This window comes from Falco peregrinus, chromosome 4 (genome assembly GCF_023634155.1).
Source record: "Falco peregrinus isolate bFalPer1 chromosome 4, bFalPer1.pri, whole genome shotgun sequence".
In the NCBI taxonomy this organism is placed as follows: Eukaryota; Metazoa; Chordata; class Aves; order Falconiformes; family Falconidae; genus Falco; species Falco peregrinus.
Window position 1 is genome coordinate 44068714 of NC_073724.1, and position 20295 is coordinate 44089008.

At 44.5% G+C, this 20295-nt stretch overlaps 1 protein-coding gene across 5 annotated transcripts; it reads right to left on the minus strand.

Annotated features, from left to right (window-relative positions):
• Positions 1 to 1747: 1747 nt before the first annotated feature.
• Positions 1748 to 17181, minus strand: B3GALT5 (beta-1,3-galactosyltransferase 5). Of its 5 annotated transcripts, none has more exons than XM_055803095.1 (5): positions 16948 to 17181; positions 16341 to 16473; positions 11009 to 11159; positions 7425 to 7614; positions 1748 to 6949 (listed from the first exon to the last, which is right to left on the minus strand). In XM_055803095.1, the coding sequence occupies exons 4-5, from the start codon at positions 7593 to 7595 to the stop codon at positions 5996 to 5998; spliced, it is 1125 nt and encodes a 374-aa protein (XP_055659070.1). In that variant the 5' UTR covers positions 7596 to 7614; positions 11009 to 11159; positions 16341 to 16473; positions 16948 to 17181; the 3' UTR covers positions 1748 to 5995. The 5 variants fall into 5 exon arrangements, with proteins under 5 accessions (XP_055659070.1, XP_055659068.1, XP_055659073.1 ...); XM_055803093.1 differs by having other exon boundaries at positions 16341 to 16488; XM_055803098.1 differs by lacking the exons at positions 11009 to 11159; positions 16341 to 16473.
• Between the last annotated feature and the right edge of the window lie 3114 nt (positions 17182 to 20295).

The window sequence follows — 20295 nt, forward strand, 5'->3', positions numbered from 1 at the left end:
TTGTCCAATTACGTTTTTCAGTGAAAATGTACTTGGTGAACTTTCCAGGAGAGCCTTAAAACCACTCTATTACTAGGCTTTGAAAAAAACTATTTGCTCAGCGAGAACATGTGCAAATTCAAGTCTGTTTTTTCAGTCTGTATCTCCTATGTACTGCATATACTTAAGTCCTGTGGCTCAGATGCTTTCCTCTACCCAGTGCCATAATATTTGTAGATACTTCTGGAAATACGTTGGTGGAATGAACTAATGAATTTAAGTCCCACTGCAAACAAACAAGCAAAATGTAGCATAAGGGTAAGCAAGGAAAAAACATACACTAAAAGATAAAGGGATCAAGGGAGACTTTTCTAGTTCTGGGTTTTAGTTCAGAACTGCTTGTGTTTGGCAAACAATCTGATGGCCTTCAGTTATTTGACATTTCCCTTTTAAGCAATAGGGGAACAGTGCTGTGCTTCCAGGAGCATGTCCCAAGGAGCATGCCAGTCAGCCACCATCAAACAGGAAAAACGATTTCACGCTGGATCTTGGTGTTCCAAAAGGTACCAGCTGTGGTTAAAATTGTCTTTTATCAATTCCCTTGCTACGTTTTTAACAATCGTGCACTTTACACTCTTATCATTTGGAAAAAATGTTCTGAATTCAGATCATAGCCTGTATATAAGGTTTTGGTTTAAGGTGCCTTTGACTTTAAGGTTTATCATCTGTAGACCTTTAATGGCAAGAATGGCTGATGTGACATGCTTAATACTTGGGAAAGCACTCCATTTCTTAATCTTTTTCTCTTTTATGGGAATTATGTATTTGCCTTAGGAAGAGGAACCAAACCATCATTTTAGTATGTACATATTAAGGCATTTTAGAGAAGGGGAGAAAATTCAACAGATTCAGGTTCAGATTCAACAAGACCAAGTGCCGAGTCCTGCACTTGGGTCACAACAACCCCACGCAGCACTACAGACCTGGGGCAGAGTGGCTGGGAAGCTGCCTGGTGGGAAAGGACCTGGGGGTGCTGGCTGACAGCCGGCTGAACACGAGCCAGCAGTGTGCCCAGGTGGCCAAGAAGGCCAACAGCATCCTGGCTTGTATCAGAAACAGGGTGGACACCAGGACTAGGGAAGGGATCGTCCCCCTGTACTTGGCATGGGTGAGGCCGCACCTCGAATGCTGTGTTCAGAGTTGGGCCCCCCACTATGAGAAAGACTGAAGTGCTGGAGCGTGTCAAGAGAAGGGCAATGAAGCTGGTGAAGGGTCTAGAGCACGAGTCTTAAGAGGAGCGGTTGAGGGAACTGGGGTTGTTTAGCCTGGAGAGAAGGAGGCTCAGGGGAGACCTTACTGCTCCCTACAACTGCCTGGCAGGAGGCTGTGGTGAGGTGGGGGTCAGTCTCTTTGCCAAGTAACAAGCAATAGGGCAAGAGGAAACGGCCTCAAGTTGCACCAGGGAAGGTTTAGGTTGGATATTAGGAAAAATTCCTTTACTGAAAGGGTGGTCAAACATTGAAACGGGCTGCCCAGGGAAGTGGTGGAGTCACAGTCCCAGGAGTTATTTAAAAGACGTAGACATGGCGCTCAGGGACATGGTTTAGTGGTGGATTTGGCAGTGCTAAGTTAATGGTTGGACTTGATGATCTTAAAGGTCTTTTCTAACCTAAACGATTCTACAATTCCATTTGTTTTAACTGGAAAAAGAGCAAGCCTCCTAACCTCACTACACCCCAAAATGTTAATACATACACAACTGAAAAGATAAGTGAACACACAAAACTGTGGTAACAAAATATTTTACTAAAATATCATACATTGAATAGTTAGCTCAATGTTCTCATGTTCTATACAAATAATGCAAACATTGTCACACATTGTATATTAACATTATATAGTAACCCCCACACATCCAAGAAGAGCAGCATTCCTGTCAGATCCATTACAGACAGTTATCTCTTCTGTTCCATTCAGCTTTTACATAAGGCAAATGTTTCATTACAAAAATTTACTTTGTATTCTCAGAAGTGCCTAGAAGGGTTATACCTCTTCAGAAATACTGAAGGAGATGAGATGTGTGACCAAATCCTTCATGGACACTTTTGAAAATCCTAACTTAAACTAAGAACTATGACTTGTGACATAAGAGTTGTGAATAACTTCTTCATTTTTCTGTATTCAAAAACTGACCTTGTGTTTGAAGAAATAGAGTATGCTGAAATGCACAGATCTAAACAACTTTTAGACACTATGAGCTCAGCTGATTTTTACACTCCTTCCTACTAAATGAGAAGCAATGGAGTAACTTTTCAGAGTAACTTTTCAAAACTATTCATAAAAAACTGATAAAATAATCATCTGACCCAGAAAGCATAAAAATGTTAGGATAGCACACTACTTTTACAGATAAACTGCCCCAAAATTGTCTAAATTCTTTTATTAGCCTATACAAAATCTAAAAAATAAGCGTATGTACACTGCAGAATTGTATTTACAGTTCTAGTTATATTTCTGATCTTTTTGTGATGCTGTTTCATAGGGAAATAAACAAAAATTGGCAAAAGGCCACTAACACTGTTTTGATTGTGTTAAAAATCATGATCTGAGGCCTATGCTGCAAAAGCTAACTTCATTTAGCTGATACTTATAAACTGACTAGCCCAGCGGCTTTGTTTAAAAAGTTTGCCTTACATGCAATCATCTACTTTTCTTAAATCACCTTTTTCAGCAGGATAGCCTTATATTTTAAGTAATTAATAATTCATTTACTCTATTCTTATCCAAAGCAGCATACTGAATAGAGAGAATTATGAAATCAGTTTCTAATTTATGCAAGCACAAAGAAAATTGTATGTTGAGGAAAATAACGTACAGCAACCTAAAGCATTTGCTTGGGAAGCTACTTTGCAAAAGGGAGAGTAACAGGCTATCTGAAACCATAATATTTCAACCTGTACTCATTTGTTCCTCATCAGTGATAAGCTAAATGTGTCAGATAGGCAGGCCATTAGATGCTTAACAATATATATTCAGCGGGGACAAAATATTTCAAATGCAGTAATAAGGAGGGGCATCTTGCACGGGTCACTCAAAATTACAAATAGACTCCCTGGAAACAGTATGCAGAATGGGTTGGTTTCTTAAAACATGCCTAAGGACCTTATTCCAAACAGCATGGTAGCTATGAATTTAGCCCCCAGAATATAATGTTAGCATCTGAAAGTGCAATTAATGGAGAATAGCACCATCTTCCCAGTTAGCAGCTATATTCAAGTAATTTGGAAAACTCCTGAACTGAAATAAAAGCCACCATCAAGAAGCCTAGCAGAACTTGGCCCTCAAGAGTAACTTTTTTTTATGATGACACAAAGCCACAAACTGCTCAGGTAAGACATATTTTAATGCCACTCACAAGCATCACAAATTCAGGGAAGCAACCCAAAATACTGTCTCCTAACAGGAGATTTTACCCTTTGGCCATGAACTCAGCCTTACAGAAGACCACCAGCAGCAGCACCACCATCCCAGGAGCCGGGTGCCACCGTACTTCTTGGATCTCAATACCTAGTGGAGGTGAAGTCAACACATCCTTATGTAAACTAATAGTTATTCTGCTGAGATACAGGGTCCTTGGGACCGCCCAGTTGGACTGGTCGTGCCAGCTGGGATAAGGTTGGCACCAGGCACAAAAGTGCAAGTGACACCCTCAAGGGACTGCAGGATTATTTGTCTGAGAACAAGAAGAGGCCAGGGTGAACACTTGGCTGCATTGTTCTGTCCCAGCTCACAGACCCTTTACCACACAAGAAAGGGAGCTAGGAGAGGCCAGGTAGTGCTCCTTTATGCTCAACATTTTTCCATAAATTAAAGCAATAGCAGCTTACACCTTGGGTACAATAGCAATGAATGGCAAAAAGACATTTCTGCAGGTTACATGGAAAGAATAGTGATTGAAATGCTGTTGCTAGGCTTTATCAGTCTGACTCGTCACACCTACTGAAGGCAGCAGCAAAATTAGATGTGCTACAACAGGGCTTTGAGTTTAAGGGCAGATACACCTGCAAAGTTGGGATGGGAGGCAGAGAGGTGCGGTTCAACCCAGAGCTGGGCTGCCCATCCCCTGGCACAGGGTATGCACTAGGGAAAGGCAAACACCTCCCTGGTCACCCACCTGACCACGTGGGCAGACATATCCCTGCAAACACTGTATATGCAGATATTTTCTGAATAGGCAACCTAAAACAAAGAAAATCATTCTTCTACCAAATAAATAAACATTATTTATTTCATCATCAATTGTCAATAATAAGTACATGAGCTCAAGTTAGTCTAGATCAGAGGGAAATAAATAATATATTATTATCATTATTAAACACTTTTCAGGATGGGGCATACTCCTGCTGAAAATATTTATCCTGCTCTTCAGGCACAAGCAAGTAAAAAAGAGACAGTCCTCACAAACTTCAGTAAAAAAAAAAAAAGAAACAATAAAAATATATAATCCCTAAGTAATAAAATACCTTTCCCTGTATTTCCTCCATGCTTTTCACCACACTCAGTATACGTCCCCATCCCCAGGGCCCTGCCCTGCCATCCTGGGGCAGTGTTCCTGACCCGCGCCTGTCATCACCAGGGCCCAGCCGTTACTGGCTTGACCTCAGACCTACCTCATCACCGTGATCCTGCCTTACGATCGGCACTCTCGGTTGGACCTGGCCACTGTCTGTGGGTCTGTCCTGCTCCCTGGCATGGGTGTGTAGGGCTGAGCCCTGCCAGCTGTTGGACCCCCTTAGCTGCTGGCTCATCTTCTCCTAGGGAGCAGCCCCACTTTTACTGCTCTCTGAAAAAAAAAAATTTCACACAGAATATAGGCATATGATACTTCCTTGCTGGTAAAACTTTTTTTTGCATGAAAGTAAATAAAAATAGGAATACTGCATAAGGAATGATTTTATTAACTCCTTTCTCCTCCCCATAGCCCAAATGTATTTTTCACAGCATCTACCGTAAAGATCCAATTCTTTATCTCTGAAACCTACAAACATCTTAGTGATTTAATGAATCTTTGCTTGGTAACAAAATAAGAAATGAGGCTCCTAGCCTGAATGATTACTTGGGCACATCTTCGCACTAGGTCTTGTTTAAATGAGAAAAGTCCTCCTGTCTTCTCCCTTACACACCCAGTTTCTCATCGGGAAAAATGTCTAAATCAGACATACTGTTTAGCTCACTGTAAGTGACTCTAGTTCAGCCTTGGCAAACCATTCACAGTAGGTTTCAAGCAATCAAAATAAGACAGAAATGTGGAAGATGTCTCCAGGGTCTATTTTAGTAGAAAGATCAGGCCACTCCCCACTGACCACGGATCTGGCTCTATGACATATTATTTTCGGCAGGAGACATGTATAGGAAAGAGATGCACTAGCCTTACACATTCACCAGGTGACCTGCAGTACCTAAGGTTGCCCCAAGTGCCCTGCATAGGCAAATTCTTCCATCTCTGCAAAAAGTGTGTAGAACTGAAGGAGTGATCTGTGCCACTACACAGTTCTTCCCACACAGAGCTGGCTGGAAGGGCAGGGCTGCAGCGCCCTATACCAGGAAGGGAATGCAAACACCTTTTCTTAAATGCCTACACAGATGGGTGCAAATGAAGTAATCTATCAAGGCAGACCAGCAAGAGGGTGCAGATTTCTTCTCTGAACAAAAGTACTTTGACTTTTAGTTTGGCACTGCAGAAATGTTGCCAGTCTTGTAGCAGCAAGATTTGGAGGGCAAGTTTGCAGTCCTGCATCTTTCAGGAAAAAATAATAATTGTAACTTGTGTAGAGAAGGGATGCAAAGAGGTAAGAGTGAGTGGGAGAGAAAGAGGTTTGCATGTTCTTGGGCATAAATAACCATTTAAAAAGTCCTTAACATGATGCATTTAGAGTTAATTGGGAGTTCTGCTGGAGTCAAGAGTAGCCCTGTAAATGCAGAGGGTTTCATCTTGTTAATTCGAGCAGGGAAGGTGCTAGAGCACTCCGTGATTTTCTGTCACTAAGTGATTCCAGTAGCTCAGCTGCTCAGATGGTTCTACTTCATGACACATCACGATTTTCTTAAAGCGAGAAACAGAGAACCTAATCCTTTCTGGAAAAAACGTCTGCTCTGAATGAAGCTCCTCCAGACGAATTTTTAATTTGGCAAGGCACAATCCTATGAATACATCTTCCAGTTTAATGAACGAAACACTCTCTGAAACATTATAGATCTGACTAGCAATGTCAGTGGATAAAACATAACCAGTCCCAGAACAAAATGGTGGGTAGGTCTTTGCTGGATACTCTTCTCTACTTACATACCACTTACTCCCTCTTCTCCGTATGGGATACTCATGCAGTTTTAAAAAACCTGTGAAGAATCCAGTGGTCCTTTTTTTCCTTAGAAGAAGCTCAGTGAGGTAAAAGACATTGACAAACACATCTGTGTCCGTTTTCATCACAAAGCTGGACTGGTAACAAAATCTGTGAATCCATTCAATTCCCATCATGGTCTTCAAAGTCAAATTGTAATACGTGTCTGTAAAATTCTTTTGAATAATGTCTCTGTACTTTTGGCTTTCAGCAGCGATATCAGCCTGCTGGCTGAGATTCACAGTGCTTCCCAGCAGGAAATATGTCACCAGGCGCTTGCCGGCAACTGTTCTCTCCTTCCCCCAGGTTTGCCGGATGGCCATTCTGGCATCGACCTGGTGGTACGAGGATGTCACAAGCAGGACGAGGAAAGGAGGGTTCTTATGGCAGTCTATATCTGGGAGCTGCAAGAAATTTCCTCCGATCCTCCTAAAAGTCTCTGTGGGGAATATGTAATCTGGGCTGTTTTCACAGAACATACAGAATTCAGTCAAGTTGTTGTAAAAAACCCAGAAGCTAGCACAGCTGAGCCCTACAAGGCAAACAAACAGCCTGAATTTTCCAAAATCCATCTGAAAGAAACAAGAAGGATCAGCACATTAAAAAAAGAAAAAAAAAGAATCTAGTTCCTTCTAGTGCTGTATACCAGTCCCTGCATAAGGATTTAAAGCCAGGTCATCTCTAATTGAAAGCTACCTATTTCAGAGCACTCGCCCACATGCATTTCTTTCAGTATCGTTCCCCCAAGATGCCTGCTGGCAATCAAATTCACACTTGTGCTTACTTGAATATTCCCTCCCTCCGAGCCAGCATCTCCTCAGAAATCCACACAAGCATGTCCACTGACAGCAGGTTACCCTGCCTAATTGTTCAGACCTCCTCCCCATCTTTGACATCTTACAAACCATGACCTAGACCCACCGGGGCCCTCACAAGCCAAAGAGTGGAGAAGTAGCAGGTATGGGCCCATGCCAGGTGAGAAAGAATAACAACAGTAAGGGGGGGAAGGATGGGGGGGGGGGGGGGGGGGGGTAGCGGTTTACATACCATGTTTCTCCATTTGTTTGAAAAGTGCCTGTATCCCAGAGCCAGCAAGTGCTGTCCAGTGGGTAGACCCAGGCAGGTTCCTCCTATCTTCAGCTTCCTTGCATCCTGTGGGGCTCTTGCACCCACCCAGAAACTGCTCCTGATCTTTTTGCTGGAGGGACCATGAGTCATGTATTTGAAGTCGGGTCACCTGCTCAGAAAAAAAACCAACAGTGGGTCAGGTTATTTGGATGTTTCAGCTTTTGCAGAGTTTAGGTAACTCACTAGGGCACGCTGAGGTGAGAAGAGGTTATCTGTACTTCCTTCTCCTTTCAAGGTGAAAGAGATCCAAAACAATAACATCAATGTTCATTCATTCATTCTTATTACAGATTAATGTGCTGCATATCTGATTACAATTCTAGTATAAATTCCGAGAGAAAGAAAAGTTATCTAAGCAAACCCAAAAAGGTCACAGTGTCAAAAAAATTATGCATCACCATAAATTAACCTGGTGAGAAGAGTATAATGCTTCAATTGCTCATTCTATTAAGCCGCAGGCCCACCAGTTACTATTTTAGAGCACTAGGGTGGGGGAAATTTTACTGGGGGAAGGGCATTCCCTTCTGCTTCCCTGCTTCTTAACAAGGAATTGGATGTGGCATCTCACCTAAAAATACAGCAAACTAATGTACGATCCCCAGAGCTATAGATTTCATAGAAGTTTGATCTCTGCCTTCCAATCAGGAATGTTCTGCCCAGACTCCCCAAAACCACGTTAGTGCCCTCTTTTGTTCAAATTCCCCTTTCCAAGCAGCAAAAGAGGTTTTGCGTTGCAGTTATAAGTTCATCTTAAAGTCCAGCCAGGTGTTCCTGGGACCAAATCCAGCTCATTTTACTCATAAGAACAGTCCCATTCACTTCAGTCAGTATTCTCAGAAGCACGAAACAAGCAGAACTGGAGTCCTGGTTTACTGAAATTCCTCCCACAGTGAAATGCATTTTTGCAATGATTCACTAATGAATTTTGAAAATATTTCAAAAGTTCACATTTCTTCTGCCACTTACATTTAAATTAACTTTATCTTTAAATAGAGTGTTCCTTGGATCTGTTTTTTCTTGCATGTATAGCTCACAGCAGTCTTGTGATTAACTTAAAAATTGCTTTAATTAAATACTTATGTAAAATTGTATGAGAATATATATATGCACAAACACACACACAAGATTATAAGAAAATCTGCTCTGCATTTGTTCTCATGTTCTTCAGTGGCCTGGGAGGAAGCACATTAATATTCTGAAAATAGTGTTTTTAGGAAAGGATGATGTTCTGAGGTTGACAACAGGGCTGCAGAAGAGGTTTGCTCCTGTCACCTGCTCTCACGAGACTGTCTGAGAGTTTTTGACATTTCTCTGTCACAGGAATTCCAGAACATGTACAAACAAAAGTCCTTCAAATACTGAATAAAGAAAGTAATTGAGAGCCATTTTCTATTAAAACCCATTAAAATACTTTCAGAAGTATTTTAGAAATACTCAAGAGCAAGAAACCATAATATAACATACTAATTTTACCAGACTGCAATAGAATCAGACAAATGTGATTTGACCATATTTACTTCTTGTTTCCATGTTTGGGCACTGGTAACAGATCTCAAGAAAAAAATTAAAAAGGTCCCTGTTCTGGACAGCTGGGAGAGCAGCCTCCCAACGTATGTTCTGGCATGTATTTACCATACTGCCTATCCAGAGCCAGGCTGTCTTCCCTTTTCAGTGCATGTATGAAGCAACATACCTTATACAGCTATATAAACACACACACACACACACACAGAGGCAATGCAAACATTTGTAAATGTATGTACATTGTAAAACATATTTTATAAATTTTGCAGATCACACATATGTACACATATCGTTTCACAGCAGGTGACTGACCACCACCAATGGGTAGGCAGTGGCCTTGATAATAAACGCTTCCTGGAGCAAAGTCTCATTTGGTTCTAACTATGTGAAATCTGGAAAATACTAGTTTTTGCCATTGGTTTAATCACCAAAAGGAAATTTGGGCTTACCTGGAACTAGTAGGAATGCTGTTCTTTTTTCCTCAAATGAAACGTTTGCCGTTACCCACAGAGATATTTGTGGAGTGGACTGGGGAGAGGGCTTGCAAGGGCCCAGATCACACCAGTAGCACCTTGGGTGCTCCCAGGCTGGTGTCCCAGTTCTCTCTGCCTCCCCAGCCATGTGTAGGAGGGAGCCATCCAGATAACACGTTGGACCCCACTCTGGGGATTCACCCGAGCTGCGGCTCCTCACTGGGATACCCAGCCCTGCAGAGCCACGAAAGCCCCTGGACCAGATGCAGTAGAGGAGTCTCAGCCTCCCTGTCCATACAGGATTTTTGTTGCAATCCCATTTCCTCTGTTTCACTCTTGCAATATTCTTTCCCCATTATAACACCAGTTGCCCAAACTTCCCTCGCCAGGTGAACTCAGCAAACAGATGAGAGTGCACACAGGTGTCTCACCTGACAGCCCTACCTTTAATTTGTCCCCCTTGATGCTCAAGAAGGGATGAGTTGCCCCAGATGCCCGCAAGGCCAGTGGGAGCCTGTGATGCAACGGTGGGGCTGTTGGAAAAGATAGATTTGCAGAGGTACAGCTTTGGTGTCCCAAGGACCCAAGCTTGGCAATTGGTTACAAGGTTGGCATTACTGAAAGAGTACCAAGGGAAAGGGTGACAGAGATGACCAGCTTCCTGTCTCTGAGGCTGTTTTTCTTTTAAAACCTTCGATTTCACTCTTGGTTTTGGGTGAACAGGGAAAATTTTGAAAGTTAAAATAATTTTGTATTAATACAGGCAGGTCAGTTCCTTGGACCGCTTAAGTTGCCTATCAGGGAATTAAATCACCTTAGTATTGGCTCCTTAGCCCTGGGATGCTGGGTCCCCATCCCGTCCTGATCCCACTTGCAAACAGCAGGTTTATGTTCCTGGGTGAAGCAAATGCTCCATCTCCCCCACTGCCTGAGAGAACAGCTACGTGTGAAGAACACATGGGGAAAAAATGGCTTCTGTGATGTTTCAACAGGACAGCATGGCTGTGACCACATTTAACAAAACAATCACCACCCAACCTAAAGTACCTTGCTCTACAGCAGAGATATGAGTGTGGGTTAGGTGTGACAACACCTTGTGGTTTCTAAGCTGTCTCTGTCACTGTATCTTTCCTCCTTTGCCTGCATCCGACAAATAGTACAGTCTGTGATTCAAGATTTCCAGCCTGCATGCACATACCTCCGTGGAACAGTCCTGGAGATGTTAGTATGAAAGGAACAATAAGTCTACAGGAGGTGGTCCAGAAAGCAATGGAGACCTATTAGCAGCCAACCTCTTTTCTAGAGGTCATTTTGAACAGCATCCAGTACTTTTGCATCAAAACCAATCTTTCCAGTTTTCTAGAAAATCTTTTTGCATGACATTATACTTGGGTTTTCTCTCTGATCTGAGTCAGAAATTGCACTTTGTAATTATGTCAAAGCTTTTTCTATCTCCTGTTGTTTCAACTACACAATATTTTATGTAGGGCACTGCCAAAAAATTACCTGCTTCGCGTCCTAAACAGCGGTTTGTTAAAACTGACTGGCACAGCGTTTCACGGCTCTGCACAGATCCAAATGAGGTTTGCACAACAGCCTGGCACCCAAGCAACGCGCACTACAGGAGCCTGCAGCCCAGTGCTCCTCTCGCACACACCTGAAACAAGCTCGTGGAGAAAAGAAGGTAGTCAAGGTCTGTGATCCAAATCAGTCAAACTGCAGCCCTCTACTTTGCAAGTACCTATTTCCACCAGCGGCAAGAGCTTCCTCCTGCATTCTGCTGCAGCAGGCAGTTTGGCTTTAGGGTCTCTGTCCACACTGCTGACCCCTGTGTAACTCCTTCATGTTGCACAGTGATAAGGCCGTGGTAACTCTTGTGACAAAGTCTAGTTATTCCATCAAAATTAATCTGACACCTCCTTTAGTTCTGTTAATGAGTATAATTATGTAAACGTCACCAAGAGATCAAGACTATCTGCCACATAGATCAGGAAAAGAAATCTGGCCGAGGCAGAGAGAGGTAAGTAGGTCTAGTGTCCCCCTGAGAAACAGATTCAAAATACCAATTTAAAGAAATAAAGTTTTCTCAGTTTTTTCTGGGGCAAAGCTACGGTCAGGCCACTGAGTTCAGTGGACGATGGGTGTTAGCTTTGTGTTGAGGTCACACACACCAGCCAGCGAACGACCCGCACCGCAAAAGGCTGAAGTGCTTTGACTATCTGCAAGAGTCCTCGCTTTGTAAACAGAAACACAAGCAGCTGTGACAACGCAGACCTAAAAGCATTGGCGTGATTTAAGTGCATAAGCAGGAGTTAATGACCTCACATACTGCACAGTTCAAGTCAGCAGCAATATTCCCATTTTTCTTCCCTAATAATCAGAACATGTGCCCTGGTATAAGTACTAATAATACCCGCTAACTTTTGATTTTCCTCAGAATAAAACCTTTAAATTGCTTTCTCAGAAGCTCAGCAGGACACAGGGAGGGATTGAACATTCACAGATAATAAGAAAATGTCACATACAGCAGGAAACATTTATTTTTTTTTTCTAAGCGCAAGCATTTCAGAGGAGCAGGGGACAGCCTGGAACTCTCAAAGACGATGTCTCTGGCAAGGCAGTGGGTTCAGCAGTGGCTGGGCCACCGTTACAGGTAGGCACGTAGCTGGGTTTCTCCTGTAGCCCAAGCTCTGAAGTTGGGGAGGGATTGCCTCTGGCCCAGTAGTTTTCAGCTGTCCCCCCACTGCCAGAGCGGGAAGCGGCCCGACACCGACCAGACCTTCTCAGGAACAGCAGTGCCTACTCATGTCCCACACAGGACTACCAAAACTAGTGGTGGTGAACCTCTACCCTAAATAAAGGTTTGCATGGGGACAGACTACCCTGCCTCATCCCCTGGGAGCGCTGGCTGGCTTCTCCTGCCCCATGTGTTTGATAGCAGCATCCCACTGAACCTCCCAAGCCGGTGATGCTGCTTCCAACCAAAAGAACTGCGCCACCAAGGTGATGAGGCTAAATGTCTCCTTCCTGGCACTTTAAAATGCCACTTTTCAGAGGGAGGTTTTTACAGCAACATGTATTAACAATGCCCTCACCCAAAGCAAATGTCAGGACTGGCAGGCAAGAAGGATGACAACCTGGAAAGGGTGCAGGACAAGGGAAAAACTCCTTCTGCCGCCCTTACTGTCAGACCATGGAAAACCTTTTTCCCTCTGCTACCTCTCACCAGCTTCTGCTGTCAGGATTGTCTTTCCTTGTCAGCCCATCAGTGACTCAAAGCAAGATATTGTTCCTCTGCTTCATACATACCAGCTTCTATCATTTAAGCCCTGAGTTGCTAGGCACTTTATTTACAGTCAAATCCTCTCCCTTTTTTCTTTCTTTTTTTCCTTTTTTTTTTTTTTTTTTTTTTTTCTTCTCTGGTTTTCTTGTCACTTTTTTTGCAGTGCTACTGAGTAGGGTTAGCTTTCCCAGCTCCTCTCCAGGAACCTCTGCACTACGGTTGGCCTGCTGTGATGGGGTGTGCATGGGGAGAGGGGCTCTGAGGGGTGGGTGCTTTTGATGCCTAAAATAAGCCCCTGGCTCTCCAGAAAGGCCATGAAGTTTTACAGCCAGGGAGCTAATGCTGGGCAATGGGTGAGCCATTCACCCATGGTCACAGACCCATGGCAGGAGTCCTGATCTCCAAACCCTAAGCAATCAATTAGACAACAGATAGAAAAGGAGCATTGTTGGCACTAATTTTCAAATCCTACCATGTTGCCTGGCTTATACTCTGTTGTTATGTCACTAATACCCTTTTAGCTGATTGAGCCTGTAACTTTAACAGGAAATTGAATGTTCTTTGTAGAAGGTTGGACTGGTTTTATTTGCCAGTTTGGGTTTTAATAAGAAAAGAAAAAGAATAAGGAAAAAAAAAAAAGATGTAGAGTAGAAACAAGTCATGTTTTTAATTTAATGGTTCTAGGGGAAAAAACCCCACATATTAGAGTGATGTCTTAAATTTTAGATTAATATTAATCCAATGAAATTCCATGCATATATACATAATACAGATGTATACAGATATATGCATACAAGTGTATTGGTTTTAGCAGAATGACCAACACAGCCTAAACAATGGTACAGTTATAACAGGCAAAGAAACTTTTTTCCCAGCAATCAAAGAAAAAATCTGACCAAAAAATGTAGACTTTAAAACATAAATTGGTTAGAATTCAGTAACTGAGTAAGAGTCCCTGAAAGTTTCACCTCCGCCCCCCAGGTCTCTTCCCGCTGTGCTACGACAGAGACAGTTTCAGAAGAGCCATCTGACCCACTGTAATTCCTTAACCTTATCTCTTCAAAGAAAGATTTCCACCATTTCCTCCTCCAGATCATGGATTTTGTACTACAGAGGGTAATGAACTGGTGGTTAACCACAATGCCAGCGTACGCATATAAACTGACACAGCAGCTCTCTCAGAGGCAACGAATAGGCATAGGAGCTTTGCATGCAACACTCACCTATTAAAAAGGTACAACTTTATTATTACAAGGGTGTCATCCACTCAAAAACACAGCCTTTCCAGTTCAGATATGGAAGTGTCACCTCAGGTGTGAAAATTTCCATTACTCAATGGTTGCACTGGTCCAGACCAGAAGTCTATGTGGTCTCTGGGTTCTGCCTCTGAAACTACCCAGGCAACTGATGCCTAAAGTAGAACAAAGATCATGGTGAGTGTATTCTCACAGAAGGAAGGCATTTATGGCACAGGGATCTTCTGACCCAGAGGCTACATCTTCCTCTTTATTTAAAAAAAAAAACAAAAACCAAACATTAAGAGCTATTAGCTCTTGATGCATCTTGAACTCATCCACATTACCATGGTTAGTCACTCATGACATTCATTTGGAAAAGCCAAAGAGCCTCAGAACAAAATGGCAGGTTTTCTCTCAAAACCAGCAGAAAGTTTGGCAGGAGGTGGAGCTGCTCCCATAAATGTCACAGGAAAGAAGTGCTGCATCTGAAGAGTCAAAACAAAATTTATTTCCAGGGACTTTAGCCAAGTCAGGAAAGCTTACTTCTGTTTTAAAATATCATTTTGCTTTTCCAAGCTGCCTGCAAAATTCTCCTCGTGAATCCTGGCCCTAAAAAGCCCACCAAAATGTCAGCCGGGATATTTAGTAAGGCCAGATCCCTTTTCCAGGAAGGAGAGAGATGTTACAGTGGAGGCTGCAATATGAGCTGTTAAGCAACCTGTTGCAAATTTCAGACTATCAATGCAGAGAAACTGTGCAGGACAGCCATTACAGTGCAGCCCCTGGTGTAGGTATTCTTTGTACTTTTCAGGAGTATATTTGGACAGTTTTAATTTAATCCACTTCCACAGTCAATCCAAACACAGCTGGCAGGCAATGAGCAACGAGGCCTCCTTTCTTGCAGGCAGAGAAAACAGCAGTGCCTCTGGGGTGCTCCGGACCTTTTCTCATCTTAGTAATCATTTTTTCCAAACATTCAGACTAAAACTCTTCCAATTCTCTCTCTCTTTCCTTCGCCCTCTTGTACCAAATGTCCCTTTCCAGGTTTCTCTTCAATGCTAATAGACTTGCTTCTTCAAATGCTCCCTCTGTTCCTACAATACTCCCATCTTCCATTTATCACTGATGCTAATGAGCATATTTCACTTTTTTTAAAAATTGCCTCATGAATCAGCAAATTTATTACAATAACTATTTTAATTGCTATGTTCTAAACTGCAGATCTCACCAAAGACAAGTAATTGTCCACAATGGGATGAATCAGAGCAACCTTACCCTGTATAAACCCATGTGGTTCATTGTGCTGAACAGGAACAAAATCCAACTCACAGCCACTTTCTTATCTTCATAAACAAAAAAAGCAATGGCAAAATTTCTTCTTTAAGCTCTTGCTGTCAATGCTAGTACTCCAAGAGCCTGGTTCTCTGAGCTATAGAAGCACCATTCTTCAAAAAGTGTATGTACATGTCTGTTGTTCCCCCAAACAAATCAAGTATCACCCTCATTTACAGTTAGTGCTGTATGTTGGATTTTTTATCTTAATGAAAAATATAAACATGAAAATGGTATTTCAGACAGAATGAGGGTCCTCTGTGTCTCCCTCGGAAGCAATGTCAAGATACACAAAGTAAGAAGTAAAAGAGCACTGCAGAGAAGAGCTAGCCATGCAGATTGTACAATAAATGTTCAAAATGGGGAAAATTACCAATAATGATATTCCAACATCACTCCTAAATCTTTCATAAACAGAGTGCTGCTCAGCCCTGACAATATCACTGTAGGATGAGGACTTATCAGGATGGTACCTTTCAGATGGTTTTTGCTCCTATTTTAAGCCGGGGCAGCACTTTGCACAGAGTAGGTGAGCCCAGTGCTCCTGCCATTCTGTGCCCTTTTGTTTCATGCTGCCTCTTGGCACAGTCATTTTTCAGTGTTTGGAGCTTTATTCTTCCCCTATCAACCCAGCACTTGAACTAAATCTTTGCCTTTACATGTCTGCGAAAGAAGCAATCTGGTACTTTTGGAGGATAACATTGACTGGGCATCACACGGTTTCCACCCAGGGCAGGGAAGCCCAGGGACAGCCACTCAGGCTCCCCGCACCGCCGCAGCCCTGTGCCAAATGCTAACCGGGAGGGACGGTGTCCGGCTCCTCTTTGCATTAGCAGGGCTAAGGCAGAAAGCAGAGGAACAGTAATCGTACCACGGCCCTCATGCTGGCAAATCCTTTGTAAATAACTACTTGGCTTTAAAAGTGCTGATTATACACAGCAATGTCTGTAGGATCAGGCCCAAGGGCTGCTTTTTAATTACTTACCTGTACCGCACGGATCTTCTTCTTTTTAAGCATCTTATCCAAGGTCTCAGCAAACACACTGGACAGCCAGGAGAACATTGCCCTGTAGTTGTCCTAAGTGATCCTGGTTTTTATGTGGGGACAGGTTCGCTGGCTGCCAAACGATTTCCTTGTGTTAAAAGACACACTAAATAGCACACACTAAATCCTCCGGCAAACAAGAAGATTGCTTGCTACTTTCTTACCACCAAATCAGTGTTCCCCGCTCACGCCAAATAGCCTGATGCACCTCACCGCCCGTGATGCACATCACCGCCCGTGATGCACATCACTGCCCGCTTTACCGGAGGACGGGCGCTGCGGTCCGGAGCCCTCGGCTGAGCCCCACATGCCACGGGGCCACCGGATGCTCGGCCCGGGCGAGCGGCTTCCCTGGACTTTGATCCCATCTCCCAACTGTGGTGGCATCCGCCACGCTTTATTGTCCTACTCTCCCTACCCCGCCGCGGCGGCTGGCGACTCTCAGAAAGCCGGGGGCGCGGGTCCAGGGGTGCAGCCGTAGGTGCGGGGACCCCCGTGCCCCCGGCCATACCTGCCGCTGGAGCTGGGGGCAGGGGCAGCTCCTCACCTCAGGCGGCCGCGGCGCATCCCCCGGCGGCTCCGGCCGTGCTGGGCGGGGGCTGCAGCGGGCGGGCGGCCCTTCCCCCGGGAGCGGGGCGCCGGCTACAGTTTGCGAAGTCTCCCCGGGTCCCCCCGCAGCCCAGCCACCCCGAGCGAGGCGCAGCGCGATCGCCTGTGCCTCCGGGGCCAGAAGCGAGGGACGGCAGCGCTGCGGCAGCGGTAACCGGAGCTCCTGCCGCCTTCCCTCTCTCCCTCCTCCTCCTCCTCCTCCTCCCTCCCTCCCTCCCTCTCCCTCCTCCCTCCCTCTCTCCCATAGGTAACGGACCGACTGTACCGCTGCAAGCTCCGTCGGCAGGGAAGGCAAGGTTAGGAACTGCCCGCAGATGGTTTATTTTGGATATTTTGGCTGGCAGGGGGGAGGCAATGGCCTCCCAGGCGCCGGAGCGGTGCTCGTGGGGCTGGAAAGCGTCAGCGCAGAGCCAGCCCTTCCAGCGCTGGGACGGTCCGGCTCCGCGCTCCCAGTTACCAACGATGCTGCCTTCATCTGCACAGGGGGAGAGAAACCTCCCTCTGCTAAAAAGGCTGCGTTAGGGCACCCTCACGGTCCCGAGATTTCCCCTGACGGGGAATGACATTCTGGTGACAAGGGCAAAGGGGAGCAAACACCGCCCCGCGCAACCCCGCGGGCAGCAGCAGCGGTGGGGGGCAGCACCCCGCTGCCAGCCCCGTCTCCACTCTGCCCAGTCACTTCATCGGCCTCTCCTCCCATCTCCTCACACCCCTGTGTTTGCTTGACCCCTGACGCTTTGCTGTTTGGGCACCAGCTCAGGTTCAGGACAGCGCTCAGCCCCGGGCACAGTCAAGCCTTTGCTTTAGGGCTGGCCCGAGTCCAGCCAAGACGTCCCATCCCTTCCCGGGGCCACTTGCAATACTTCTTGGTGCAAGTGGAGAGGCGCAGCATTTTTACCTTCGTATACATGCAAACTGTCCCCCGGTGACAGCAATCAATGACAGTTTCACATGACAACAATTATTGAAGCAAATGGCTTTGGGGAAATGCATTTCTCTCCGAAGGGCTGCAAGCTCAAGCAGAAAAGAATACTTCCAAATAAATGTTACAGATAGAGCAGCCCTTCTAATAGCAAAATACCCACTAACAAATCAGGGAGTTTGAATTTCTATCAAGAAATATTCACTTTGATTTGTCATTGTCACTTTTGAAACAGGTTGTTCTAGCGCAGCATAAAAACCAAGAAACAGATCAATCGCTACAGGCTGCTGGCAGCTCCCTTTCTCCTCCCCCTCCACTCCAAGGCTAGAGGTGGACAGATGTCATTAAGGAGACATACAAACTGCTGTTTGCTTGTTCTGCTTTGCAGGAGAAATAAAAGTAAGAAGAGAGGTTCAGAGCCACTTCCACATTTGCTTCAGAGAGGACTGCTCTAAAAAGCAGAGGGGGGGGGGGGGTGCCTTTTCAGGTTTTTTAAAGGCAAAAAAACCCCAAAGCTGGGTAGCTTTAGTTTCTTCTAAAGAGGAAGCATTAGCTAAGGCACCTAGAATGCCTGTGCCTCCCTCTGTATGCATGACTATCTCTTTTGTGCTCTGAGTTCCTAAAAAAACCTTTCCTTTAGTTTTGGGAAACTGCTAACGCTTTCTTTGTCATGGTCTGACCTACAAAGGCCACGAGACTCTGGACACACAAAAGCTTCTGCAAGCAAATTTCCTGCCCTCTACCTGAACACAGGACATTTTCCCATGGAAAATGGGAAACCAAGGGTGACCTGGGGCTCACACCTCTGTCCACACAGCTGCTGCACATCACATCCCTCACCGGCTGTCTTCAGGGCAGTCCAGCCAAGGAGCTTACTGAAACAGGAGTATGTTACCATTTCATACAAAACCTGTTTCCACTCTCTTCAGCCATGCCAGGGAAGGGTTACTGCTCCTAGTTTGCTCTGTTGAGTTTTAGCAGTTTGCATCTTCACAGCTCTTAGCCTGCCCAGCTGTCTTTAAAGCCAGGGAGACTTGAGGGTGTTGGGTCTCTAGCAGGACTGCACACTGGAAGGCACACATTGCACTTGGAGATTACACAGGCTAATGTCTGGAGGGGCACAAGACAAAGTAAAATAAACTCTGAAATATCTAGCCTTTGTGCTGAGGAAAAAAAAAAAAAACCCCCAAGCAAAATCTAATTCTCTGTACCCCTGATTTAGGATTGCGCTTGCTGTGTAAATCCACCCCTACACCAGCAAAGCATTTAAGCAGAGTAACGTAAACATATGCCTATATTTCATTTAGCAGTAAATTTAAGTCATCATGTGTCTACATGAAGTTAGGCCTCAAAGAGTGAGTCAGGTCCTAAATCAGTGTTGTAATTGAACTAAAATAGCCTAAGCCTTCTCTAAATGCACATAGCTTTAACCTGTCACATCAAATGAAAATTACATACTTAAACTATAATCTTCCTGTTCCCTTAGTCATCAAAAGAGGCTAGATCAAATTAAAAAAAAAAAAGACAGTGTCGATGCTGCTCAGCCGGCTGAGGAGGAGGTGGGGCTCATGGGCCGGGACATTCAGCTTGAACCAAGGGGTATTTCTACCTTCCAAACCAGAGTCGCCCCCAAACTCACCTACCCCAGCACCCCCATCCATGTCACTCCTTTCTCCTTCAAGCAGGAAACTGGCAGCTTGAAACACCGACTGCGCTGGTGTCTCTATATTGTCATCTCCCCTGACAAGTAACGTTGGTTGGAGATGACCTCGCTAAGTGACAGTTAGTATTTTCACACAGGAGCTCGTTCAAGCATAAGGCAGGCAGAGATAAGATCAGACAGCAAACACCCATCAAAAGATGCCATTGTTTGGTTTGGGTTTAGGTTTGCTGGGTTTAGTTTTGTAGCACTATGAAAAATGTGGATAAGAGCTCTGTCCTTGGGTTTTTCTGAATGCATGTGCTGCTAAGACAGCTGTGGGGGAAGGCAGAGCAGCACTTGCAGCTGAAGAGGGTAAGTAAGGGATTTACAGGCTGCATACTTGGTGTAGGTATGGGATGTTTCAACAGCTTTATTACCTGACTGTATTGGAAGTTTCAAGGCTATTCGCTTTAATGCAAAATTAAATCTAATTTTCGTACAGAAGGTTTCAAGGTTTTTCTACAGTGAACCTACACAGATTTATTTCAGTCAGGAGGAGGACTTTTGTTGAAATGAAGGCATCATCCCTTCAATGGGCACAGTTTACACTATAAAGACATTAATAGCAGTGCAGATTAATCTGAGGAAAATTGTTACCAATAAAACCTACTCGTATAGTAGCAAAATGGTTTCTACCCTCAGATTTACAGTATTATAATTTT

Coding starts and splice junctions, on each gene's coding strand:
- B3GALT5 (XM_055803098.1), bottom strand. CDS start 7,595: ATGACTCATGGTCCCTCCAGCAAAAAGATCAGGAGCAGTTTCTGGGTG. Junction 6,950..7,424: donor CAAACAAATGGAGAAACATG/GTATGTAAACCG, acceptor TGTTTCTTTCAG/ATGGATTTTGGAAAATTCAG.